The following is a 27,516-nucleotide window of genomic DNA, read 5'->3' as shown; positions in this document are numbered from 1 at the left end:
AAATGTCCTTTTTTATTGATCTTATATAATATTCTAATTTTCTGAGACACTGAATTTTGGTTTTCATTATCTGTAAGTCATAATCTTCAAAATTAGGAATTAAGGCTTGAAATATGTCACTCTATGTGTAATGAATCAATATAATGTATGAGTTTCACTTTCTGACTTGAGTGACAAAAAATATTGAACTTTTTCATGATATTCAAATTTTTTGAGCTGCACCTGTAAATGAATTATTGCTGTCCTTCACAGACCCTCTGTTCTCATGTACATATCCGGTGCTTAACTTGTAGCATGTATATATGATGGATGTGTTGTAAATGTTAAATGTATGGTAAGCTATAATGAATTGCCCTTCTTGAGACCAATAAAGTTGTCTGAATCTGAATCTGAAACGTGCACCTCCCAAGCTGCATGGGCATAAAACAGAGACGGCACGGTCTGTTTGAATCTGTGACCAAGGGAACCCGTCTTTGTTATCCTGAGGTAAATAAACGAGTGAAGAACCTGAGGGAAACATTTATCTCTATCCTGGAAGGATTGAATAAACGTATGGAGGCTTGTCTGCTCAGGGCTTCCGTACTAACATGCATTAAAGTGTGAGTAGCCTGTATGTAACATCCACTCTTATCACCTCTCCTTTCTCCGCCTCTCTCTCTCTCTCTCCCTCTCTCTCTCTCTCTCTCTCTCTCCCTCTCTCTCTCTCTCTCTCTCCCTCTCTCTCTCTCTCCCTCTCTCTCCCTCCCTCCCTCTCACTCTCTCTCTCTCTCTCTCTCTCTCTCTCTCTCTCCCTCTCTCTCTCTCTCTCTCTCTCTGAGCTGAGGGGTGGAGGCAGGCTGACGGACGGAGCCTTTTTCTTCCCAGTGAAGAGGGATGGAGGAGGAAAGAGGGATTTAGTGTATCTCTCGTTCAGTCGGTGTTTGGCACACAGCTCGGTGAACTCTCAGTCCTCCTCGGATGATCTTCTCCGGACTGAAGGCTGTAAAATGACCCGGGGAGAGACCGTTGATCTGCTGCTCGAGGTAATACGCACCTTTCCTCGCGGTGATGATGGCTCGTTAGATGTAATCATGTGTTATATGGGGGACGGTGGGGGACGGAGGGGGACGGTGGGGGAGGATAGTTACATAAGAGTGCTCGGAGACTCCCAGATTTATTAGGGAGGGTTTCAGGGTACAGAAACACATGTAGACCTGAATGTAAAGGGTCCTGGTTTCCTCCTGAGGAGATCCGGCTGCTAGATGGAGGAAGCAGGCAGGTGTGTGAGACATGTTCCTGGCTGTGAGAGCCTGCAGGGCCGCGGCCTCACCACCACCACCACAGGACCACTGAGCTCCCACCACAGGCAGGGAGACCAGCACACACAGGTGTGAATACAGGAGACAAAACGGACCAGGGTCTGGAGGCTTTTATTATTACCATGATCGGGATCAACCTGCCGTCTCCATGGAAACGGGAAATCTCTTGCCTGTTAGTTTGCTCTCCTCTTCCTGCGGAGGCACCTGATCCCAGCAAAGACCGGAAAGAGGGACCCAGAGCCTGTGTAAAAACCTGGTGTTATGATGGGAAGACTACACGCTTTAAATAACTAAAGTGATCTGCAGCTAATTAATAATGAGAATAATGAGAATAATGAGAATAATGAGAATGATGATGATGATGATGTTGATAATAATAATAATAATAATAATAATAATAATAATTGTAATAATGATAATAATAATAATAATAATAATAGTAATACTAATGATAATAATAATAATAGAAATAATAATGATAATGCTAATAATAATAATACTAATTATAATAACAATAATACTACTCATAATAATGATACTAATTATACTAATAATAACAGTAATAATAAAAATACCAATAATAATAATGATCAAAATAATAATAAGGATACTTATTATAACAATGATAAAAATAATTATAATTATAATAACAATAAATAGAACAATAATAATAATAATAATAATCATTTGATTTATAGAGCACTTTTCAAAAACCAAGTTACAAAGTGCTTCACATTGGCAGAAAAATAAAACAGTCAGTTTTTAAAATCACAGAAGTCAAGATAAAGAAATTACAAACATATTTTGAAAGACAGAAAATTCCCCTAAAAGAACTCTACAGGAATATAATTATCTCAAAATATGTTTCTTAAAACGGTCAAACTCAAATGAAATAAAACACATACATCATGAAAGGCTCTGCGATAGAAGTATGTTTTCAGAACAGATTTTAAAGAGATCACTGACTCAGCAGACCTGATCTGAATTAAGCAAGTTATCCTCTAATCAGCTAATTTATGAGGTTTATTCATTACCAAGAGCATTTATAGCAACGTTAAGATATGAGGTGAACATTTGACAGACATGTGTAAAGGATAGGAAATCCATAGTTGTGCTTAGCTCATCTGACCACAAAGTTTAATCTAAGACCTGCCCATGAATGTACTTTCAGAGTCATCAGCAGAAATTGCGTTATTATATTCTGGTAAAGATGAGTACAACCACCTGAAGAGAGAGTTGTTGGGTTTTCATTACCTCTGAATAGGCTTTTAAATTTTCAGCCCCGTTTACCTAGAATGATGTGCAGAAGGACTTGAAACTGACACATCTTGTAACTCTGGGGGCATTCAAGTCACTCATAAAAGACAGAGAAACAAGCTCAATTGGATCTTGTGATTGCACTGTGTAACCATGTAACCATGTAAAACTGTGACCGTATTCTATTTGTGTTGTTTTGTGTGCTTGTGTGTTGTAACCTATTTTGTGTTGCCGTCTTGGCCAGGTCACTCTTGAAAAAGAGGTTTTAAATCTCAATGAGTCTCTTACCTGGTTAGATAAATAAATAAAGAAAGAAAGAATAAACTCCTCAGCCTTTAACTTTGGGGGGAGAGATTCTCATCCAAGCCCCCAGGATGTGCTCCAGGATCTGCAGCCAATGTGACATTGTGGCCAAGCTGTGTAATCACAGATTCAGGGTCTTTTCCATGATGCACTTCAACGTGTTGGAATAGACAATCATAAACTGCTATTGATATGTATTTAGGTAAATTAACTTTCACGAGAAAAGCTCCTAAATGTGTCAAAATGACAGACCTAAGACATCAGACTCAAAATCACCAAAAGAAATCCATTAGCACATGTGAAAGTGATCCAGTGTTGCATGTTGATGTCAGCTTAGTTATTTAATGACTTACAAACCATAAAATTCTGCTTTATCCAGTTAGTGTTCAGGCTGCAGTCTCAAGAAATTATGAATTACAATAACATCAGTAATCTGAAACATCATCTTTATTTATTTATTCTCCACTACAATCATTTCATCTTCAATAAAACACATTCCCACTAAAACAGGTTCTTATCCAACACATTCTGTGATATTATAATACAAGTTTACGAGCCTGGATCTGTTTTAGGTTTTGCAAAACTCTGACTCCTCCATGTAAACCGTACTGTTTTCAGTTTGTGGTATTTACAGTGAAGTCCTGCTGACAGTCACTCTGCTGATCTGTACTTGCTCTCTGTACAGGGATCCTGGTTTAGTAACACAGTCTGTGGGCTGGTGCAGCACCCACCTGAACTCTACCTATGACAGTTTGGCAACACGGCCTGAGAATGTATCCCCCTCACTTCTCTACATCCTATTTAAGTCCTCCTCACTTTTGAGATTTCAGGATGAGTTCTCTTACCTACCCTGAACGCTCTGTGCCAAGGTTGCATCCAGATGAGACTCGTATTGATCGACTGATTTAGCTAAAATGTTGATGAACTCACAAATACCTTCGCTTCTCACCGTGCACTCACAGTTCAGGTTTGGCAGATCCTTTTGTGCCCTGGGTTTTGCCTCTCAGGCCGCTCTGCATACAGTATCTTTGTGATGGAGGTTGTTTGGGCTGCATGCTTCAGGTCTTTCTGACAGTTTCTTTCTCACCCTGGAGACAGCTGTTTGTGTACTGTCGGGCACTGAGATTTGACCCCAGCTATGATGGTTTCATATTGTAATGGAGTAGTTCACAGGCTAAACCTAACCTATCCGCAGCTGTTTATAAAATGAAGGTAGAAAAGTTGTGTAACAGCTTCAGTTTGACTCAAAACTACCAGTTACTTTTAGGAGATCACTCACTTGTCACTGTTTACTGGTGGTTAGAGTCAGATCAAACACAGTGATGTAGTGTGATTGAACCCATCATTTCATAGACCAGCTCTCCACAGAGACTCTTGGGTTCTGTTTAAACTGGAATACATTCAAGAGGCTATGCAAACCTGCAGGCACTCTTGGGTGGAGAACTGTGGTTAAAATTTGTTCTGTTCAACAAAATTCTGCAAAAACACGAGCAAAGAAAAATGAGCAAATCAGCAAAGCTCTTAAAATATCAGTTACTTGGTTTCTGCATTGACTCAGATGTTCAGTTTGCAGTCCTTCTTTTGAGCATAGAACTATGCTCTCCTATGGCTGCAGACCACATGATGCAATCTTCCACATGGCAGTTTACATAAACTAACCAATCCAGTCATGACCGGATTAGACTTTCTGATATTCAACACATATATATATATTTTTTTTTTCTGGAATGTTTTTATTGATTTTTCATGGATATACATTCCTAATAATCAGAGACACAATGGTGAATATAGACACAAATATCCATAGTATAGTCAAAGTTAGACTTGAAAGGAACACTTAGGGTGCTAATGGAACTTACCAAAACACCACTAGATCATCAGAAACCTCCCAAAAAACAAAAACAGGTGAATAGAGTAAGTACAATAAAAAAATATAAAAATCATGAAATAATAATAATAATATTTAATAAATAAGAAATTGAGGAGTGAATTAAAATGTTAAGAAAAATATCAAAAGTCAAAAGTATTGTTCTTTTTGAGTGGGGTTGTTAGAGTTAGTGGATTAACCTCAGCAGGTCCTGGTCAGCATGGCTGCAGTGTAGAGAAACCGGAACAAAGGCAGCTATCAACAGCTGCACACCGGTCAACTCCACCACTCATTCTAAGAGACTCCAACCAAAACACTACTGATGGTGTGAACGTGCACTATTCTCAGATGTGACGCATACATGTTCTTCTTCATCGCCTAGCTTCTGCTCCGGTTCTCCATTCTTCCTCGAAACAAAGGGGCCGAGCTGACCAGGATCCTCTGTGGGTAATGCACTTACTATTGACAAGTACCTCCTACAGCCCCAGTTAAAAATAGAACTGTCCCTTTAATGCACCCCCCCCCCCCCAACAAAGCAGCTCTATCATTGCAACATAAAGACACCAGGATTGACTTGAAAACAAGGTCTCTTTACTAAAGGCTGTTAAAGCTGCTGACGTTTGTTCTCTCAGATAATGAATTAAATCATTTCATAGAACCGTTCCTCTCTGCATAACTTGCTTTGTATATTTAGCTAGTTCAACCACTGACCCTCTTCAAGAGGCTGATAATATCAATTCATCTCTTATAAATAAATGCAGTAATTATTTATTTATTAGCCTTTATTATTATTAATTATTTAACAATTATGACTGTTGACTTGGACACCTGCTCAGTGTGGCTAACAGCATCTTATATTATTACTAAGTGGATTGGCAGAATAAAGTGACAGACCTGTGACCCTAATCTGAATACTAGAGGATTACTCAGTTCAGCACATCATAGTAAGAAGCCTTACTGCTGCCTGACCGTGCCATCAGCACCTGTTTTAATTTGCAGTTGATCCTGTTTGCTGCAAAGCCGAATCAATACTTCCTGAACAGATGTTTCTCAGCAGAAACCTCCAGGGCAGAGCGTCAGCCAGGAATCCTCTCCCGTACAGAGGGCATCTGTAATGATTAGCTTTTTGTTGGATGCCTGATTTTAATCCCTGTTTACTCATCGGACACCTTTCCTGTTGAAGGGTCAGACCCCAAAATCACACTAAATATGCTGATGCGCTTGCAGCCTGAATGACTTTGGAGAACTGGCATCCATGCATTGTATTTCTACAACAGTTTGAATGAGCAGCTATTGCCAGTTTAGTGTAAACCAGGAACCAGCTGTTAAATGAGGCATGTTTTTATGAACAGGCCACTGATCTCCAGAACTTGGGGAAATACTGTGGTGTGATGTGAAAATGATTTGACTTTCAGACCGCCTGTGCTCAGCTGCTCCAGTGCCTAAAAATAGCACATGTCCCAGTGCGGCCTCAGCTCAATTTTGGTCACATCTGGATCCTGGTACCTGTTTGTAACAACCCTTCCTACTCAGGGATTATTAGAAAGAGAGGTGGAAATGAAATGGTGAAGAAGTGTCTGTGATCTGTTCACACGTCTTGATAGATATTCTTCAGAGACTAGATTCTTCTGACACAACACGCCTTGACATCCTCGGGCCAGGCATGCAACACGACTTATACAACCATCAGTGAAACGTAGCATCTTGAATGCATACCCTCCAGTTATTCAATTCAGTTACGCCAGTTAGTTCATGATGGACCCTGGTTCCCCTCAACACCTGCATCAATAATCCAATGAACCGCTTGCTTACCCATTCCCCTGATGAAATAATCTAATCATCAGCTCCTGATCTACGCTTTAGATTTGTAACACGACAGCCGTGAGCACTTTAAGAGCATTACTCAGCATCTAAAGAGTTTACGTGTGGGCTTTTTATCATCGGCCCTTAAACAAAAACACAACAACAAAACAGAAGGGAGTGTATGCTGTTGGCTCTAACTCAAGCTGCTAACATTAGCATGCTGACCAGTTTACCACCTACGCCACTAACCGAGCCTTTCTTCTTCATGGGTTAGCATCTTGAAGGCTAGTGAACAAAATGAAAGCACACCTGTTATGTTACCGCCCACAGCCACACCAGCCTTTCTAACCAGCCAACAGTATGGCGTTAGCATACCAACCAGCATCGGCCTACTAACCATAGACTGTATAAAATATGGACGTAGTATCTGTGATGTCACCCGTCTGTTCCTGAGCGCTGTTTTGAAGCCAATCGACGGCGGCAGCCATATTGGAAATGCGGAACTCATCCAGGCAGAGTGTGACGTAGTGTGAGCCTCTTAGCCAATAGCTGATAGAGAGATTAGCTTCGTAGGGCCAAGCCGTTTTTTGAACCAGGCTGTAAACATGTTTATTAAAGGGGACATATCACGCTTTTTTCATCAATATATATTGGTCTAAGAGGTCCCCAAAACATGTCTTTAAAGTTTATGCTCAAAAAAACACTTTGAAATCAGATTTTGGTCTGCCTGAAAAACCCTCTTCTTCATTCCTCATCAGAACGGTCTGTTTTCCCTCTGACCACGCCCCCTCAGGAAGTGGATGTGCCTCGGCTCTCCAGCACGTTGATCTAATGTTTACATGTTGGCTGAATATACACGGCTGCTCAGAGATCACGTTACTTCAACCCTCTGAATCTGATCCTGACAGAGAGGCACCTGTAGCAGGACCTTTCTGAACCATTGGTCATAGATTTAGTGTTTCTTGTTGTTTTATTTGTCAGTATGTCGACGTGTGTCTTGGTACACAGCTACAGCTACAGCTACAGCTACAGCTACAGCTATGAACATATAGCTATGTGGCTATGCTAATTAGCACTAGCACTTATCCATGACAAATAAAAATCATCCACTAGATCTTCAAATCTGCAGACGTGGGGAGTAAAACCGACCTTTGTGTTTATTAAGACAGCCTACAACTAGCATGCCTCCCTCCTAAGCTCCTTGTTAGCACACATTTGTGCAGGTAATGAAAAACGGAGGAGGGATTCAGTATTATTTTATACAGTCTATGGGCTGAACAAGCTCCGAGCTCTGACTCCGTGACAGACAGGATATTGTTGTTACGTAACAAAAACACGGAAGTCTGAAACGGCTCGTTTCACACACATTTACAGAAAGGTGTAGAAATCAGAACAGGGGCAGAATGGATTTTTTTCATTCTCGGGGGGTTTGTAGACATGCCAGGGAAACATATTTCAGGTAAAGAACCATTAAAAAGTCAATTTTGCATGATATGTCACCTTTAATGCTGCAAAGATCGTCTTTTTCCCATTCATGTCTATGTGGTTTCCGGTGTTTCTGCAGCCAGCCTCAAGAGGATTCTCAATGTATTGCAGTTTATAACACTTCCGCGGAGGTTGGCGCTTGCTACTAACCTAGTGTTTATAAGACTTAGCATCAAATTAGCATGCTAGAATAACTGTTTGAAGTCACAATATATTTAATGGTTTATATTCATAAACGGAGCTCATCCTTAGAACAAAGGAAATTAATCAAATGTGAGGAATTGAACAATTCTATTTACCATTACATTGAGTTCTGACTTACACATTGGCCCAAATCTACTTTTGAAAGGAATATACAGATAACTTACTTTATGATCTGTGAAGTTTTATTTGAATAAATTGATTAATAATGATAACAATAATAACGATGATGATCACAGATAAGGAGTAGATTAGATTGATAAACAAAAATAGATACTTAACAGACAAGAATACCTTAAAGAATTGTCTGCTGACGGGGTTAGACAGAGTCCTCAGGAGATGCTACTTTCAAATTCATGCTAGTTTTCCTTGACAACCAACCCTAGCTTTAATTACACTTTAAGCTAACAGTTAGAGACCCCTCTCTTAATTCAATGCTTTGGATGCTTTTTGATTCTGTATTTGACAGTAGTTTTCTTATCATCTACACATTACCCTCTACATGACCTGAATATGTTCATTTAATGCTAATCATTCAATCTTTATTTGTATAGCGCCAAATCACAACAAATGTTATCTCAAGACGCTTTTACAAACAGAGCAGGTCTAGACCACTCTATGTCAAATTATGAACAGAGACCCAACACCAAGACAGGATCAGACTCAGTCTGACCCCACCTTAATCCATCATGAGCATTGCACCTCGCAGTATTTCGCTAGTTACAGCGGAGAGGACAAACTTCCTTTAACAGGCAGAAACCTCGAGCAGAACCAGACTCATGTTAGACACACATCTGCTCAATACTAATCATTCAATCAGATCATGTATTTAATAGACTGTCATTTTTGTAGCCCTAGTCTTTTGAAAAAATTCCTTTTGCCTGTCATGACAGCACTGCCATATTTTTTTCAAAGCTTAGTTCTGGCATAAAGTATTGCCTGTAAAATATCTGACATACTCTATTTATATGTGATGACTTTGCACAAGAGCAATAACATTGTGTTGGCTGTTTAATTCAGTGGAAAAATCCTGACAAGTGTTGCGTGATAACAGGGACTGGTGCAGCAAATACCAGATGAGACTGTTTTAGTTGTACAAGGTCTCAATTTAGATTCACACCAGTGGTGATTTTAACCACTGAGGGTCAACAGAATGAAGCTGCAAGAACATTTTTAAGCTCAGTAGAAATGTTATAACGCTTACATTTTTTTAGAGTAATGATTTTCTTACAAACCAACACATGCAAGCCCAATCCTGTCTGCCTTTAACTCTGCTATTGGTATTCACAGTGACAGGAATATGTAGCTCCTGAGCTGCTGAACACTCCACCATGCTCACCAGCTGTAACCAAATTTGTAGGAAGCGCTGCTGAGGCCAAAAAAAAGACACTATAAGAGTTTACAGTGACACAAACAACATGCTGAAAAATGCTTCAGGCTCAATAGAGACAGAGTCAGGAGGATCTTTTCTAATGCACATTAATACATTAATGCAAGTCATTAATTAATAAATACATCAGCAATTACAGGGAAATCGAATGATACAATTCTGTAAATAAAACATGAAATGGTATAAATTATTTTAGATTTTTTAATTTTGCCTTTATTTCCAGTATCATCATATTAAAGCTGCTCCAAACAGCCTGTATGTAATTATGAGTCTCTATTGACAAATATTCATCATTCAGAGCAAAAAAACAACCCAGCTGTTACATGAATGACAGCTTTATGCACAAAGCAGACACGGGGACATTGTTCCTCCTCAGGCTCTCTGAAACAAGATGAAACAGACAAATGTTATCCAACGCTGCTGTGTGGCCTCGTCCGGCACATTCCTGCTATATTGTGAGCACTTGGTAGACTGAGCTGTGCGTTGTCATGGAAACCAGCGCTGCTCAAGCTCATAATATTCCCCCGGTGAACGGAGAGCAGAACGGCTTCAACACGCAGCCATTTGTTCCAGTGGTGAAAAAAAACCAACACTGATGGTGGCTTAGGAAATGTGTAAAGTAAAGGAGAATCTGACAGAGCACGGCGCGGCATCCCTGTGTGTGTGTGTGTGTGTGTGTGTGTGTGTGTGTGTGTGTGTGTGTGTGTGTGTGTCTCCGTGTGTGCGTGTGTGCGTGTATGTGTGCGTGAGTGACAGGCACGTCAACAGGGATCACATAACAACCTGAGCACCCTCAAGGGAGTCAGAATTATATTTACGTTTTTTGTGGAGGTCATGGAGGAAGCACATATAGAGAACAGCCCAGTACAGACACACAGTTAGATGTCTAATCGTGATGCTCCACGACTCACTGTTTGGTTTGGTAACACAGAGTTACTCATGTTCACCTCTGGAGGAAACTCATAACACTGTTTCATCATCTTTATCTGGTATCCAGCAGCTGGTTTTAAAATAACAACACCTCTCTTTTATAATGATTACATTATAGTGAGGTTTTAAGGTTTGCCTCAGTTTGGCGCCCCATGTGGACAAACTAGTATCTTCTATGTCCTTGCTAATCCTGCTAGTCTTTGTGTGAGTAGTGTTCAAAGTCGTATGAACAAAAATTCTAATTATGACTAACCAACTAGTCTTATTGTAGCTGACAAAACTGCATTGCTAGCTGGAAGTCCTGGCTTACTAGTGTTTCCCTGTTGCATCTAGAGCAATCATCCTCTCGTGAGCCGTTGTATAATGTAAAAACAAAACTAACTTTATTCTGGTGTTCCTTTAGTGTCACAAAACCAAAAATTGAACAGATGATGCTTGTTTCTACTCTAATAAACAATATTCCAGACAGACAGGGTAAAAAAACGTGCAACTCCAAACCAGCCCAGCTTCCACTGACTCCTCCCCCTGTCTGTGCCACACACAATCCTATATTAAAGAGACAGTGTCTTCTCATCAAAAAAGTAACTCAAACATTATATTAAACAACCAAATCCAATAATAATTTTTACATGTTTTACCACTTAAAGGGGACATATCACGCTTTTTACATCAATATATATTGGTCAAAGAGGTCCCCAAAACATGTCTTTAAAGTTTATGCTCAAAAAAACACTTTGAAATCAGATTTTGGCATGCCTGAAAAGTCCTCTTCTTCAGTCCTCTTCAGAACACTCTGTTTTCCCTCTGACCACGCCCCCTCAGGAAGTGGATGTGCCTCGGCTCTCCAGCACGTTGATCTAATGTTTACATGTTGGCTGAATATACACGGCTGCTCAGAGATCACGTTACTTCAACCCTCTGAATCTGATCCTGACGGAGAGGCGCCTGTAGCAGGACCTTACTGAACGATTGGTCATAGATTTAGTGTTTCTTGTTGTTTTATTTATCAATATGTAGACGTGTGTCTTGGTACACAGCTACGAACATGTAGCTATGTGGCTATGCTAACTAGCGCTAGCACTTATCCATGATAAATAAAAATCATCCACTAGATCTTCAAATCTGCAGACGTGGGGAGTAAAACCGACCTTTGTGTTTATTAAGACAGCCTACAACTAGCATGCCTCCCTCCTAAGCTCCTTGTTAGCACACATGTGTGCAGGTAATAAAAAACAGAGGAGGGGTTGAGTTGTATTTTATACAGTCTATGGGCTGAACAAGCTCTGAGCTCTGACTCCGTGACAGACCGGATATTGTTGTTACGTAACAAAAACACTGAAGTCTGAAACGGCTCGTTTCACACACATTTACAGAAAGGTGGAGAAATCAGAACAGGGGCAGAATGGATTTTTTTCATTCTCGGGGGGTTTGTAGACATGCCAGGGAAACATATTTCAGGTAGAGAACCATTAAAAAGTCCATTTTGCATGATATGTCACCTTTAAATGTCTTAACTATGCTAACGCTAAATAAATCTGTATACAGTTATTAATAACCTGTAACAATACTTTGCCTCATACACTTATAGTGATAAAACACACCACATTCAGAGGCTATCGTCCTCGTCGCAGAGGTCGCCGGTTCGATTCCCGGCCGTGACCATGTACTGCATGTCTTCCCTCACTCTCTGCCCCCCCATGTTTCCTGTCTCTCTTCAGCTGTCCTGTCATAAAGGCAAAAAAGCCCCAAAAACACAACTTAAAAAAACAGAAAAAAGACACTAAGAACAGTCAACATTGAGGGTGAGTAATTTAATACAGCTGAAACACAGACATAAAGATCGATACGCTGTCAGTGCCTGCTACTAGCAGCACGTCGTCCTGCTGCTGGTTAACGAGACTGTCACACAAACAAGCTGTTAATGGGACAGGTGTGTGTGTGTGTGTGTGTGTGTGTGTGTGTGGGTGGGGGGATTATTCGAATAATCGTCAAATAGATGCCAATGATCACCAAATAGTATTTTGACTTGAAATGCCCATCCCTACTGTATGTACAACTTGATCTACATTTCCTAGATCATCACACTGACAAGCTGCACTAAGCGAGGAGATAATAACATTGTTTCCATCCAGCTGGCAGACTTACTTAACTCTAACTAACTTATAATTCTGGTGCTGATTAGTAATGACAGCAATGTTTACTTGTTTGATTGACTAAATTCAAACATCCGCAGTAAGAATTTAAAAATCGCATCCGCCTGTCTTACATAGTCACTTAGTGTAAACACGTTTTTGTGAAAAAAGTTAACAAAGTCTATAAATGTCTTAAAAAAGTAAGCCAATGCAGAAGTTCGGGAAACTGCAGTTCCTTGAGGGTCCACTTGGGGCTGCTTGCAAAAGTCAAAGAATCTCTTATGGGCTCCATGTTAGGATGCCAAACTTTTATATCACTACATCCCTTATTTGTAGACATTTTGAATTTGGGGTAAACACATTTGTCGAGATGATATAATGGCCCACAGTTCCACACAAGTTTACTGAATTAGGGGTGTGGCTAAGTTGACTGACATGAGGCTGTGTGTGTCTAGGTTGACCAAAAGCTAGAATGGGTCAACATTTCCAATATGGTGACCCTCATCATGGGCTTCAAAATGCCTCTTCAGAAACCAGTGGTTGTTGTTACACAGACTAAACATGTGTTTTTATAGATGTTATAGCTGTAACTGTCTTGGCACCGCGCCTACTCACTGACAGTGTATGAAAGCAGCTCTGCAGAAGTGATACATTTTGTCTCTGGGGGTCTCATTCATTTTAATAGGACACACAGAGGGGCATTTCCACGGTCATTAATATTGATTTCAGTCTGTCTCATGTTAAAAGCTCATAATTTAAACTGCAAAGCAATTATTATTCTTAATCTGTTTATGCTATGTTTAGGTTGATGTAAACATAGCATATTCTTTCAACAAACAAACAAAGTGAAATGTTAATTAGATTTCTGTGTTGTCCAGCAGTTGTCTGCATGTGGTGGTCTTTGGGTTTTTAGTTTTCACCTGAGGGGATGGTCCTAACTGGGTGAAATGACCCGTGAGTAAGTCGTTGGCAGCCATGTGGACAGCTGGTGAAATTCTCTAAATGCTATGGAAAGTGCTGCGGTGCTTCCATGAGGCTCTACAGACGGGAGTGAAAGAGGTCCATCCACATTCACTACAGCAGCAACACATGAGCAGCTCGACTCACAGCTGTGAATTATTCGACCATTGACTCCAGCAGATTGCCCCTCTGTCCTGGACTACTGTGTTTATTGTGCGTGAATACCAGCAGGTTAAACACAGACCTGAACCAGTACTGTTCATTTACTGTGTCACACCAGATGTCAGTGTTGACCCTTTGGACCTAAAATCTGGTACTTGTGGATTCTGCAGAATTGTATACAATGTGTGTAATTATTCAATCAGACTGAATGAAACAGATGTAGAGTGTAGAGAGAGAGAGGGTGGACATGCAGCAAAGGGCCGAACCAGGCCACAACTCTACCTTCTGTACAGGGGGCACATGCTTAAACCACCAGACCAACAGATCCCTCACAGTCAATACTTCAACCAGAGTTTTTGTATCTTTTCTGAAACCTTACCCAATAGTTTTAGTTTCTAAGCTGTTGCAGTTTGGTTAAGTTTGGTATCTAGACTAATGAATCTGTCAGATAAATGGCATTTTAAAATAATCATCATCGGTCGACGTCTGTGGTCACAAGGCTGATAAAAACCTACATTAATAATGTCTGCAGAAACTGCAGGCAGCCTCCTCAGTGTGGCTGCTGTCCAGCTGTGTTAACCTCCCTCTGAATGTTAACACATCGTCCTCATCATAAATAACAACACATCAAACCTACAACAGTTACTGGATATTCTTTCATTTAAAGTAGTGCAGTTTAATATTGCTTCTGCCCTAAATATTAGTCATGTTCTGAAACCTATGGCATCAATCAATCTTTATTTATATAGCACCAAATCACAACAAACATTATCTCAAGACTCTTTTACAAACAGAGCAGGTCTAGACCACTCTATGTCAAATTATGAACAGAGACCCAACACCAAGACAGGATAAGATCATAGACTGTATAAAATATGGAAGTAGTATCTGTGACGTCACCCATCTGTTTCTGAAGCCATATTGCTGCTGTCAAGCGAGTGTGACGTAAAGAGGCGGGCTTTGAGCCTCCTGGCCAACAGTTACAGTGTTCTGCCAGTCAATCAAGTCAGCTGTGCCTCTCATTGGAAGACTCACAATCTCAATATCTTTGAAATTACAGCATTATGAAGAAATCCCCCCCCCCCCCGTACAGTGTGTGCTGATAGAGAAATGATCTATCCAGACTACACTCGTCTTTTGAACCAGGCTGTAAACATGTTTATTTCTGCTGTAAAGATCGTCTTCTTTGAATGAGTGTGTATGTGGTTTCTGGTACTTTCGGAGCCCGCCTCAAGCGGATCCTCAATGAACTGCAGTTTTTAGCACTTCCTCATTGGACTCATATTTCTAGACCGGAGGTTGCCACTTGGGTAAGATCCAGTCTTACCCAATCTTAATCCACCATGAGCAGAGCACTTTGCAGCATTCAGCAAGTTACAGCGGCAAGGCCAAACCTCCTTTAACAGGCAGAAACCTCCAGCAGGACCAGACTCATGTTAGACACACATCTGCTGAGACCGTGTCGAGGTTGGAAAGAGGGATAGAGGAGAATAAGAGAGAGAGGGAGCGGTGATAGTGATGAGACGAGTAGTAGTAGCTTTTGCTGCTGGAGTCCAGCACGTCCGTATCAGCTGGAGTCTGGAACGTCCACAGCAGGAGGACGTCTACGGCAGCTCAGAGGAACCTACGAGACAAGGGAGCTCAGGGACTCCAGAAAGGTCTATGGTTAGTAACTTTAATGGGACAGGGAGAGTTAAAGTAAGTGATGAGGGGGTTGGGGGGAAGGGCGAGAGATACACCCAATGTGATTTCATATTTCTTGAATTAATTAGAGATCCATCTAAAACATGTGACGGGCTCAGATAACCATGTATCAAATTGTATGTACGATTGTAATGTGCATGGAATAATGGATGTTATTATCAAATGCAATTTTTTTATTTCAATAAATGGAACAAAACAACAACAACATGATATCAGCATTATATATATATATATATCTTATTATGTGCACTGGAATCGGCCACTGAAAAATCCATAAAGGTGGACCACTAATGTACAGAACTGGAAAAGTGATATGAGAAAATGAATGTTTGCACTGAAAGAATATGTTTACAAACACAGAGTCCTCTGTTCTCTATGGGGATAGAGCAACATTACTTTTCTATTTACACTGTTTTGGTAGCAACAAAGAGTGTACTTATTGAAGACCATTAAACCACAGCTTCTGCACCTTAACCTTGCACTTACATTTTAAGGATGACTAAAGCCAGCTGAGGATGATTGATGCAGTTCACCAGGTTATACTGTGTGTTGTGATTGACTGCATGAGAACTGAACAGGGATTAAAATAAGATGGTTAAATATAGAAACTGGCACAGTCAGGTCATAGTAAATACTCTGCTTTGACACCATTTCTAATCTATTTATCTTCAGTGGGTAATTATCTCACTCTTCAGATATGGTCACCTCGCAGTATGATTTCCCCTTGGGTGCTGAGGAGCTCCCAAACACCCACGATGCATCACAGCCCAACTTGAGTCTCTTTGCTGAGCGAGTTGCTGTGACCAAGTGTAGCTTGCTCTTGGCGGCGTGGGTGGATACACGTTTTCTCAGTATTGCCGTAGCTGCAGTGTTTCGTGCTGAGACTGTTTAGTACTACTGGAAAGTCTGCATACTGGTGGAGGTGGGACTGGAAACAATGAAGGAGTAGGACGTCTATTGTTACAGATATTATCTGCATGCATGTCTTGTTTGTGTTGCTGCCACTCAAGCTGAGCGTATGGCCACATTGAGTCAGTTACATTAATAAATCCATCTTTTCTTCTCTGTTTCGGCTCTCCATCATGACAAACACTGTCCTTCTTCTCCGACAAACCAAGTGATTCTTCTAAGATACACACAGTGGGAATAATAAAACACTGGCTGGATGGTTGAGTGTGTGTGGGATAAAGTAGGCCTTCAAAAACTCTGTTGTAATCAGTCTCAGAAAAGGTTACTCTATTGTATTGTTTACCAACTAAATGGAGGGGTGAGCTGTTATTCTGTTGTCTAGGTGTTTATTGTTAGCAGGAGTCTTTACAGAAATCTAAATGCTTAGAATGCAATCTGGAAAATCTGGTTACACTGCTGTCAATATGAAGATGTCGATGTACAGTATCCCCAATCTAGATCTGTGAGTGAAGGAGGACTACCAAGTCATGTTCAGCCCTAAACTCAGAGTTCCTGAAGTGAAATAAGAGCAATATTTGAATCAAAATGCACAAAAGAATCAAACTTCAAGTACTCATTGCCAGCAGAACGGCCTCATGTCACTCATGTTAACTCATTGTATAATCATAACCTTGTTCTCATGTTCTCAAAGGCATTGTTCGACCAGAGGAACTTTACCCCTGAACTACGAGCGTTTCGACCCGTGGACCCAGGGTCTAAATTTAGTTCAGGGGTAGATAATCTCCCCCCTAAAAAGCCCCTGCTTGGGGGGGTAGTACTTTACAAAGGTCCCGGGACTTTCGGGGGGCAGGGCCTGCAATGCTGAACGTGTCTGATTGGTAGATTAACCTCAGTGTTTTTATTCCTCCCTCCGTCCACAATAACATCACACACATCTGTGATTCACTTGATTTCTCTTTCTTTCATTAGTTTTTATTTGTTCTATCTTTTTTGTATGTGTGTGTACTTTTCAAAAGAAGAAGCTGTGATTCTCTTGATTTAGCAGCTTGTAACAGTAGTCTTCTCTCAGCCCACCGTGAATGCGTCTCTCCTCCCAGTGTTATAGTTTTAAACGTGACCCTGTAAACTGGAGACCTTCAGCTGAACGTGTCAGTGTTAGTGGAGTTTACACAGCTGTTGAAACACAGAGGGAGTTCCTGGGAATGCAAACTAGTTTAGTTTTTATTAAGATTTCAAAATATCCTCATCAGATATTTAATGATGGTCTAAAGACGTTTATGAGGGATGCATCCGGCTGAGAGTCTCCAGTTAACAGGGTCGCTGTTTAAACCAAAACACCGGTCGATCTCTGCCACGGCTTTTTGAGTTCAAAAGGATTTTAAAGCCGTGTTGAAACGTCTTTGCTACTCGCGCTTATCTCCTCTCACGTGTTGATTCAGTGAATCCATCTGTGATGAAATATAGCACCATCTAAAACAGACCAGCTGAGTCTCTTCATGCTAACAGGCTAACTGTTGTGTTGCTCATAATGATACCTGCCTGTCCGTCTGCTTCTATGGTGTCATCTGTGATGAGTGGCATTCGTCTTTGTTTTACTGCCCTCTACTGGTCTGGTGGTGTAGTGCATTTACTTTTTTTTCCTCCATACGTCACTGGCCTGATTTACACAATCTACCCGGGACTTCAGCCCGCGGTCGAAACGAAGACAACAATGGGGGCACAGGAACCTTTTAGTTCAGGGGAAAGTAGTTCTGGGGTTAAAAGACCCTGGAACTCTTAACAAGAGAAGTTAACAAGAGTCTGAGGCTCTCTTAAAGTATCTCTTATGTACAGTATGTACCAAGTATCCCTTTACATCAGCATGAGATGCACCTGGCTTTCACCTGACTCCAGCACTGACCCGTCCTCAGAAGTCTGAGGTGCTCAAAGAAACTGCACTTAGTGACACAGATGAAAGGCTCAGAAGTCTGCTTCTGTTGTTTGGGAGAGGTCGATGGATGGATGAAACAAAGCAGGACTGATCAGTGTGAACAAGGTTCAGGAACCATGTCACTCTATTCCAGTTTCCTGCTCTATCTGCTGTCCCATCCTCTAAACAAAGGGATCAAAGACAAAACTTACAAAAAGGAAATGTGATGAGGAATAATGTTGGGCTACTCACGACCTATAACATTGTTAGTTGAGTTGGATTGGACTCCAAAGCTTAGACTTTTTATCACTTCTTTCATTCCTCTAGACTCAAAGTACATCAAGTGACTAAGTGCAGATGTTCCCCTGACAAAGAGCGAGCAACCAGGTGGTCCCATGTATAAAGTGACATTAAATAGTTAGTTAATAACCTTAACACTGTACAGTTACAAACATAGGCAGTACAGTCACTGTATTTAGCTTTAGTTAATCACTGTTTTTTTTTTTTTTTGTTGTTTTTTTCTTTTTAAATTTGCCTTTATTTGATAGGATAGTGAAGAGAGACAGGAAATGTGGGGAGCAGAGAGGGGGGAAGACATGCAGGAAATGGTTGACCAGCCGGAAATCGAACCGGCAACCCCTGCGACGAGGACTATAGCCTCTATATGTGGGGCGCTTAGACCGCTAGGCCACCAGCACCCCATTAGTTAATCACTGTTGTATCCGTATTTTCTCTGAATCAAACCTGAACCAAGGGTTCTGTTTCCCTTGCTTGCATGAACCTCACCATGTACCACTTCACTTCCTCTCTCCAGGCGTGAATCCACCCAGAAACCTCATGGAGCAGGATGTGGAGAGCCCGGCCATCATCAGACAGCCCAAGCTGCCGAAGCAGGCCCGCGAGGACCTGCCCAAACAGCTGACAGCGATCGACCGTGCAAAGAGGGTCCAGCGGTACGTCCAGAAAGATGGAAAGTGTAACGTCCATCACGGTAATGTGCGAGAGACGTACCGCTATCTGACGGACATTTTCACCACGCTGGTGGATCTCAAATGGAGGTTCAACCTCTTCATCTTTGTGTTGGTATACACGGTGACGTGGCTCTTCTTCGGCTTCATGTGGTGGCTTATCGCTTACCTTCGAGGGGATCTGGAGCATTTAGCGGACAACCAGTGGACTCCATGTGTCAATAACCTCAATGGGTTTGTATCAGCCTTCCTGTTCTCCATCGAGACAGAGACCACCATTGGTTACGGATACAGAGTCATCACAGACCAATGTCCAGAGGGGATACTTCTGCTTTTAATACAGTCTGTTCTGGGATCTATCGTGAATGCCTTCATGGTGGGTTGCATGTTTGTAAAGATCTCACAGCCCAAGAAGAGAGCTGAGACTCTAGTATTTTCCACCAATGCGGTCATCTCCATGAGAGATGGACGACTGTGCCTGATGTTCAGAGTCGGAGACCTCCGAAACTCGCACATCGTAGAAGCTTCAATCAGGGCCAAGCTTATCAAGTCTAAGCAGACCAAGGAAGGGGAGTTCATCCCCCTGAACCAGACGGACATAAATGTGGGTTACAACACGGGAGACGATCGGCTCTTCCTCGTGTCGCCGCTCATCATCTGCCATGAGATAAATCAAAACAGCCCCTTCTGGGAGGTCTCAGAAGCATACCTGGCCAAGGAGGACCTGGAGATTGTTGTGATCCTGGAGGGGATGGTGGAAGCCACTGGTGAGTAACCATCTGATGTTGTGGTTATAATGATATTGTGCATCAATCAATCAACCTTTATTTGTATAGCCCCAAATCACAACAAATGTTATCTCAAGACGCTTTTACAAACAGAGCAAGTCTAGACCACTCTATGTCAAATTATGAACAGAGACCCAACACCAAGACAGGATAAGACTCAGTCTTTAAGCTTTATCAAGAAGGAAAGTTTGAAGCCTACTCTTAAAAGTAGAGAGGGTGTCTGCCTCCCGCACCCTGACTGGTAGATGATTCCAAAGGAGAGGGGCCTGATAACTGAAGGTTCTACCTCCCATACTACTTTTAGAGACTTTAGGTAGGACCAGCAGGCCTGCATGTTGGGAGCGTAGAGTTCTAGAGGGGTAATAGGGCACTATGAGCTCTTTAAGATATGAAGGTGCCTGATGCATACATTTGTATATTATGAAACAGAGTCTGTATTTCAATGGATTCAGTGATGTTGCACAGTTCTCAAAATCCCACAAGACCCCTTCTTCATGTACCCTGTTTCAGCTGAATCAAGACTTTAATTGTCCACTAAGGATGAGTCCTACTTACTGCAGTGTCCCCTGACTATTCCTGTAGTCCTGTACAGTTATACAATACCCGTTGAAGTAGAGGCTTGAGCTCATCCAACACTTTTGCACCACCAGCCAACAATTCCTGGACAAACAGCATGTTAACACGTTGGATCAGAGGGCGATGAGGCAGCGTTTAGATGTCGACTGCTTTAACCATTTTTTCACTATCAGCTATGACAAAATAAACCCGTTACATAATGCCTGAGATGTTTTGAAGCAGCTACTAGAGGCTAACAGAGGACTTTCCTGCAGACTTTTGAGCCAAAGAGGACGCTATAAATAACAAGACAGCCAGGATTGTGTTTGGAAGCTATTAGAACCCACTGATACAGGGAGCTGTGTTTCTGTATGTGGTCATAGCCAGGTTATTTGTAGAATAAATGATATTGAGATCACAGGACAGAAAATCTAGGTGTGGATAAATTGATAATGAAACATATCATTTTGCAGAATCCAATAAAAGTAGTTGGTGAAGCAAAGAAAGCAGAGAACAGAGCTGAAATACAGATAGTGTGGGAGACTGCACATGATCTGAACACTGTCGTTTGGACAGGGATCAATAAGTCTTTGCCCATATTTGCTGCTATCTGTATCAAAATTGTGATCTCTCAAAGAGTCAGCAATCATTCAGTTTTGAACATGCAGATATGGCTCACAGGAACAGAAGACTTTTTATGAGGAAGTTATTTTAATCACTGTGTATCATAAAGTAAGGTTAGAGTTTTTCCACCATGAATTGAATTTCAAAATTGCCTCCAAAGTAGCCTGAATTAGATATCAGGGATGAGTAAATACCTAAAACATGTAAAAACAACTTCTTCTCCTTCTCCAAGCAGCTGTGACAGTAATATACTGTCTTTAATATGGGAGTCTTTACAGCAACTCTGTTTAAGAGCAGAGAAGAAGAACCAATCATGTGAGGTTAGCTAACAGTAACAGGGCTGTGCCGGTGTAGAGTAACTTCAGTCAAAGCTAACCAGAGGAGAGCAATACGTGTTTCCTCTTACACATCTTAAGGCTTTTAAACCCTTAAAAACAGCTTAACACAGTACAGTGTTAATACAAAGGGTTAGTTAAGTTATGTTTAACATTAGATAACATTAGGTTTCAAGAAATATTTCTTCTTGTGCGATCTCCCTTTCCCTTTGCCTAGAGAGAGCACCATAACACTGTCCCAACCCTAACCGGCTATTCACTATTTAAAGGTGACATATTACGCTCTTTTTCATCATCGTCTAAGAGGTCCCAAAACATGTCTTTAAAGTTTATTGCTCAAAAAAACACTTTCAAATCAGATTTTGGCATGCCTGAAAAACCCTCTTTTTTAACCCCTATTTAGAACAGGCTGTTTTCTCTCTGACCACGCCCCCTCATGAAGTGGGTGTGGCTTTGGCTGTCCAGCACGTTGATCTAATGTTTACATGTTGCATGCATAGACATGGCTGCTCACAGACCCGCGTTACTTCAACCCTCTGAATCTGATCCTGACGGAGAGGCGCCTGCAGCAGGACCTTTCTGAACCATTGGTCACAGATTTAGTGTTTCTTGTTGTTTTATTTGTCAGTATGTCGACGTGTGTTTTGGTACACAGCTACGAACATGTAGCTATGTGGCTATGCTAACTAGCGCTAGCACTTCTCCATGATAAATAAAAATCATCCACTAGATCTTCAAATCTGCAGACGTGGGGAGTCAAACCGACCTTTCTGTTTATTAAGACAGCCTACAACTAGCATGCCTCCCTCCTAAGCTCCTTGTTAGCACACATTTGTGCAGGTAATGAAAAACAGAGGAATGTACTCTCTGAGCCTGCCCAAGAACAGACTGCTCATAAATGGCCTGTAGGGAAGGGTTGCCAGTGTTCCCTATGACCTTCATGGCAGTCTGCACCAGGCGAGAGAGTTTGGTTTTAAGCTGAACAGAGAGGTTACCATACCATGCTGTCATCCCATACGTTATGATACTCTCCAGTACAGCCTGATTAAACAAAAACATAGCCTGCTGATTAACACCAAACACCCTGAGCCCACGTAAAATATACAATCGTCTCAGGGTATTTGGTGTTAATCAACAGGCTATGTTTTTGTTTTATAAAGGCAGCTAAGCTTCCCACAATGTTAGCTCAACTTGTTCTCACTGTTCAGCTTGCTTCTAGGTTAAGGGTCCTTTCACAAACTAAGCCAGGCCAAATAACATCATAGTGGTCATAAACTGTTTTCACACCTGAGCTAATCTCCTGAAAGTCACCTGAAGAGTTCAGGGTGGGGCATCTACAGCTGAATTTTCTCACCAAATGCAGTCGGGGTGAGCCACCGTGACCATGCAGCAGATAAAACTCACTGCATCGAGCTGGTGGAGGTGATGACCCTCTCTGTCATACCACCGGTGTGATCCCTGTACATGTAATGAAACTGCATCATACACCATATACCGCTCCCCAGTCTTGAATACCTGCTGTTACACATAGCATTGATATTAAGGCAGAACTCTGCCCTGCTGATCAGTTTACTCTCTTTGTAAACATTACGTTGTGATTTCCGGAGTGTCCTTTACACATCATGTCTCTCCTTCTGATCACCCCCTGTTCTAAAGAGAAACCGCATGTGGTCAGGTGTGAAGAAGTAACTTTGGGGAAAACTTTGGAGCAAGTTGTCCCAAACTTTTCTACAAATTTTAAGAACATTCAAGTGTCAAAAGGCAAATGTAAACAGGGTTAGCAGATTAAGCTTTAAAAACAAATAATGTTCTGTAAATACTTTTCAGAGGTTTGAAAGTGGAACTCATTATTAGTGAACTCTCAGTGTCAGGGGTCTGAATTTAAATATTAGCCTTCTCCAATAAACATCTTTATATCTGCTTATAAACTTTTTAAAAATCCCCATTAAAGATGAGTGAACAACTTGCCTTTGTTTCTGTATGAGGACAGCTGTGTTGATGTTTATCAAAGGAGATTATAGTCTTCATACCAAATTTACATTTAGAGATATTTTGTGTGATTTTTCGATGAAGTATCAATCAATCAATCAATCAATCAATCAATCAATCAATCAATCACTCAATCAATCAATCAATCAATCAATCAATCAATCACTCAATCAATCAATTCAATCAATCAATCAATCAATCAATCAATCAATCACTCAATCAATCAATCAATCAATCAATCAATCTGTATTCATAAAGCGCCAAATCACAACAGATGTTCTCCTCAGACTCTTTCCAAACAGAGCAGGTCTAGACCACTCTATGTTCTATTATTAACAAAGACCCAACATCAAGACAGGATCAGATCCAGTCCCATCTTACAGACAGGACTCAGTCTGATCTCATCTTAATCCACCATGAGCAGAGCACTTTGCAGCATTTAGTAAGTTACAGTGGCAAGGACAAACTTCCTTTAACAGGCAGAAACCTCCAGCAGGACCAGACTCATGTTAGACACACATCTGCCCCAATGATAAAGTAAATGCTAATTGTAATGGATATTGCAGTGGATTTAATGCTTTACGTGTTTGGTTGCTTTTGCTTTAGGCTAGTGCACTGCAGGGGAGGGAATACAATTCTATACTTGCTTTATTCCTGCAAATAAGTATCTTCCTTCATGCAAGTACCAAAAAAACACCAGTGCTAACTTGATAAGACAACAAATTCACTGGAATCAAATGACATAAAGTTTCTTACAGCTTACAAGATAATTGACCTCCTCACTCACTTTCCTGGAAGCAAGCCCCCATTTCTCCTCTTTTTTAATAAAGAAAAATACAGGAGGTGTCACATGGTTTGGCGTTCAGTTTTTCCTCCATTCTCCCCAGTCCATTCCTCACATCATACATCATTGGAGGATCTCCATGCTGATTGGCCTTCTCAGCATGAATGGTTCGCTAAAGATTCAATATTTCAGCTCTTGCAAATGAAGCGCAAGTTGAATGCATCACAATGTACGTCATTTGTGTGTATAATTTATCCTGCGCAATTTGCATCATTTGCATCAGCCAACAAGAACTCTCATCTAAACGCATCTTTATATTGAATTTAATTCACTCATGAGAAGGATTTAATTCACATCTGGTATGTACTCATTATTATAGCTTTCGACCAAGAGTCCCAGGGTCTTTTAGCCCCCAGAACTACTTTCCCCTGAACTAAAAGGTTCCTGTGCCCCCATTGTTGTCTGCGTTTCGACCGCGGGCTGAAGTCCCCGGTAGATTGTGTAAATCAGGCCAGTGACGTATGGAGGAAAAAAAGTAACTGCACTACACCACCAGACCAGTAGAGGGCAGTAAAACAAAGACAAACGGCATTCATCACAGAAGACACCATAGAAGCAGACGGACAGGCAGGTATCATTATGAGCAACACAACAGTTAGCCTGTTAGCATGAAGAGACTCAGCTGGTCTGTTTTAGATGGTGCTATATTTCATCACAGATGGATTCACTGAATCAACACGTGAGAGGAGATAAGCGCGAGCAGCAAAGACGTTTCAACACGGCTTTAAAATCCTTTTGAACTCAAAAAGCCGTGATCGCAGAGATCAGCTGGTGTTTTGGTTTAAACAGCGACCCTGTTAACTGGAGACTCTCAGCCGGATGCATCCCTCATAAACGTCTTTAGACCATCATTAAATATCTGATGAGGATATTTTGAAATCTTAATAAAAACTAAACTAGTTTGCATTCCCAGGAACTCCCTCTGTGTTTCAACAGCTGTGTAAACTCCACAAACACTGACACGTTCAGCTGAAGGTCTCCAGTTTACAGGGTCACGTTTAAAACTGTAACACTGGGAGGAGAGACACATTCACGGTGGGCTGAGAGAAGACTACTGTTACAAGCTGCTAAATCAAGAGAATCACAGCTTCTTCTTTTGAAAAGTACACACACATACAAAAAAGATAGAACAAATAAAAACTAATGAAAGAAAGAGAAATCAAGAGAATCACAGATGTGTGTGATGTTAATGTGGACGGAGGGAGGAATAAAAACACTGAGGTTAATCTACCAATCAGACACGTTCAGCATTGCAGGCCCTGTCCCCCGAAAGTCCCGAGACCTTTGTAAAGTACTACCCCCCTAGCAGGGGCTTTTCAGGGGGGAGATGAACTACCCCTGAACTAAATGTAGACCCTGGTCCACCGGTTGAAAAGCACGCAGCTCAGGGGTAAAGTTCCAGCGGTCAAAAAATGCCTAAAGAGTACATGTGACAGTTGAGTAAAGGTATAGCAGAATACTGAATGCAAAAGCACGGGGCAAGATCAACAACATGAGAAGAAGTATTGCATTGTCCAAAGGGGTCACCAAAATCAAGACAAAATGAAAGTCCACAGCTGCTTCAAATATATGCGATTCCTGTTTACATCCCCAAAGAATCACGGGACAAACTGAGCACACTGTCATCTATATCAATCGGTTGTTCTTTGGTGAACACAGATTTCAACAAGAAACAGGAATTTAAGAAATGTGTGTTCAGATCAGCATCCTTTACCAACACCATAAATGTTAATACTGAGTGCTGTGTTGTGTCTGCAGGCATGACGTGCCAGGCAAGGAGTTCGTACATCAGCAGCGAGATCAAGTGGGGCTACCGCTTCACGCCAGTGCTGACGTTGGAGGACGGCTTCTACGAGGTCGACTACAACAGCTTCCACGATATCTATGAGACCAACACACCTGCCTGCAGTGCCAAAGAGCTGTACGACATGACCAACCGCGCCCGCCTGCCTCTCACCTGGTCTCTGGCCAGTAAGTTGAGCCAGCAGGGACTGCCGGAGTCTGAAAAGGAGGGTCCCGAAACCAAGACCAGTGAGGACAAAGAGGGTACAAAGAGCCAGCAGACAGAGAGGAACGGGGACATTGCTAACTTAGAGAGTGAGTCCAAAGTGTAGCGAGTGTGACGGAGATCCTTATGAGATTATGACTGAGTACTGTAGACTCACCAGACCAGAATTCAGAGCACAGGTGAGAGTTTGAGGTACAAAACGAGGACCAATGAGCACAGTAGACCAAGTATCCCTGCACCAAGAACCGCTTCTTTCTCAGTGATTCACAGTTCCCCCAAACATCTCGACATGTGACCCACCGCTGAACTGAAACCCTGCGGAAAGTGCATGTTTCATATATAATGTGATGTCCTCCTGATGAGATTCCTATTATTTTTTCTATTAAGATATTCCTAGGGGCATTTGCATAAGTATTTTTGTATATACTAAAAAACGTTTTGAATTCTTTGTTTTGTTGCAGTGTGAATATTTGACAGATGTTTGATACTAATACCTTTAGGTTAGTTCTGTATATATATTCTATGCCTTACTGTATGTATAAAGCCTTCATTATTTGATATTTCAGAACTATATTAGCATGTATAAACATTATCTGCAGTTAATTTATCTTGTAATGTGTATATACTGTATGATGATAATGTAATAAGGAACACAAACATCTCAATGGATGCAAACTCTAGTTTAAACCAATGACAAATACTTCCCCAAATGATAGCTGTTTGTTTAAGGTAGTACTACATGTCTACGATACCGTTCCTCAAGAAGCCATGACCTGCTGTTTACAGCTGAGTGACTTCAGACTACGGCCCTTTAAAACTGCATCTCGTCACTTTTGCACATTGGAGGCCTCTGGTGGAGAAAGAAGTCCCTGTTTCAGTTCACGTGTCACCTAACAGTATCAAATAAATAAACTGATGATTGCATATCATTCCCTCGCCGTCTTGTGACTACTTTTGAACATGTGATTATGATGATATGATTATTATTCAGGTGGCACCACCTCAGCATACAGCAGGTATATGAGGTCATTTATTTACAGATCTGTCAATCATCATTTTATTAAAATTCATACATTATGCATTCCATAAAGTAAC

The 27,516-nt window shown here is 41.3% G+C and overlaps 1 protein-coding gene across 2 annotated transcripts; it reads left to right on the top strand.

The window, feature by feature from the left end:
• The first annotated feature begins 413 nt into the window (after window positions 1-413).
• LOC117813042 (G protein-activated inward rectifier potassium channel 2-like) lies at window positions 414-27,350 on the top strand. Of its 2 annotated transcripts, XM_034684099.1 has the most exons (4): window positions 414-486; window positions 836-1,022; window positions 19,125-20,045; window positions 26,172-27,350. In XM_034684099.1, the coding sequence occupies exons 3-4, from the start codon at window positions 19,148-19,150 to the stop codon at window positions 26,525-26,527; spliced, it is 1,254 nt and encodes a 417-aa protein (XP_034539990.1). In that variant the 5' UTR covers window positions 414-486; window positions 836-1,022; window positions 19,125-19,147; the 3' UTR covers window positions 26,528-27,350. The 2 variants fall into 2 exon arrangements, with proteins under 2 accessions (XP_034539990.1, XP_034539989.1); XM_034684098.1 differs by lacking the exon at window positions 414-486 and having other exon boundaries at window positions 793-1,022.
• Window positions 27,351-27,516: the final 166 nt, after the last annotated feature.

Source organism: Notolabrus celidotus, chromosome 5 (genome assembly GCF_009762535.1).
Source record: "Notolabrus celidotus isolate fNotCel1 chromosome 5, fNotCel1.pri, whole genome shotgun sequence".
Classification (NCBI taxonomy): domain Eukaryota; kingdom Metazoa; phylum Chordata; class Actinopteri; order Labriformes; family Labridae; genus Notolabrus; species Notolabrus celidotus.
Note: the sequence above shows the minus strand (reverse complement) of the source record. Positions and strands in the feature narration are given on the sequence as shown.

Coding starts and splice junctions, on each gene's coding strand:
- LOC117813042 (XM_034684099.1), top strand. CDS start 19,148: ATGGAGCAGGATGTGGAGAGCCCGGCCATCATCAGACAGCCCAAGCTG. Junction 20,046..26,171: donor GGGGATGGTGGAAGCCACTG/GTGAGTAACCAT, acceptor TTGTGTCTGCAG/GCATGACGTGCCAGGCAAGG.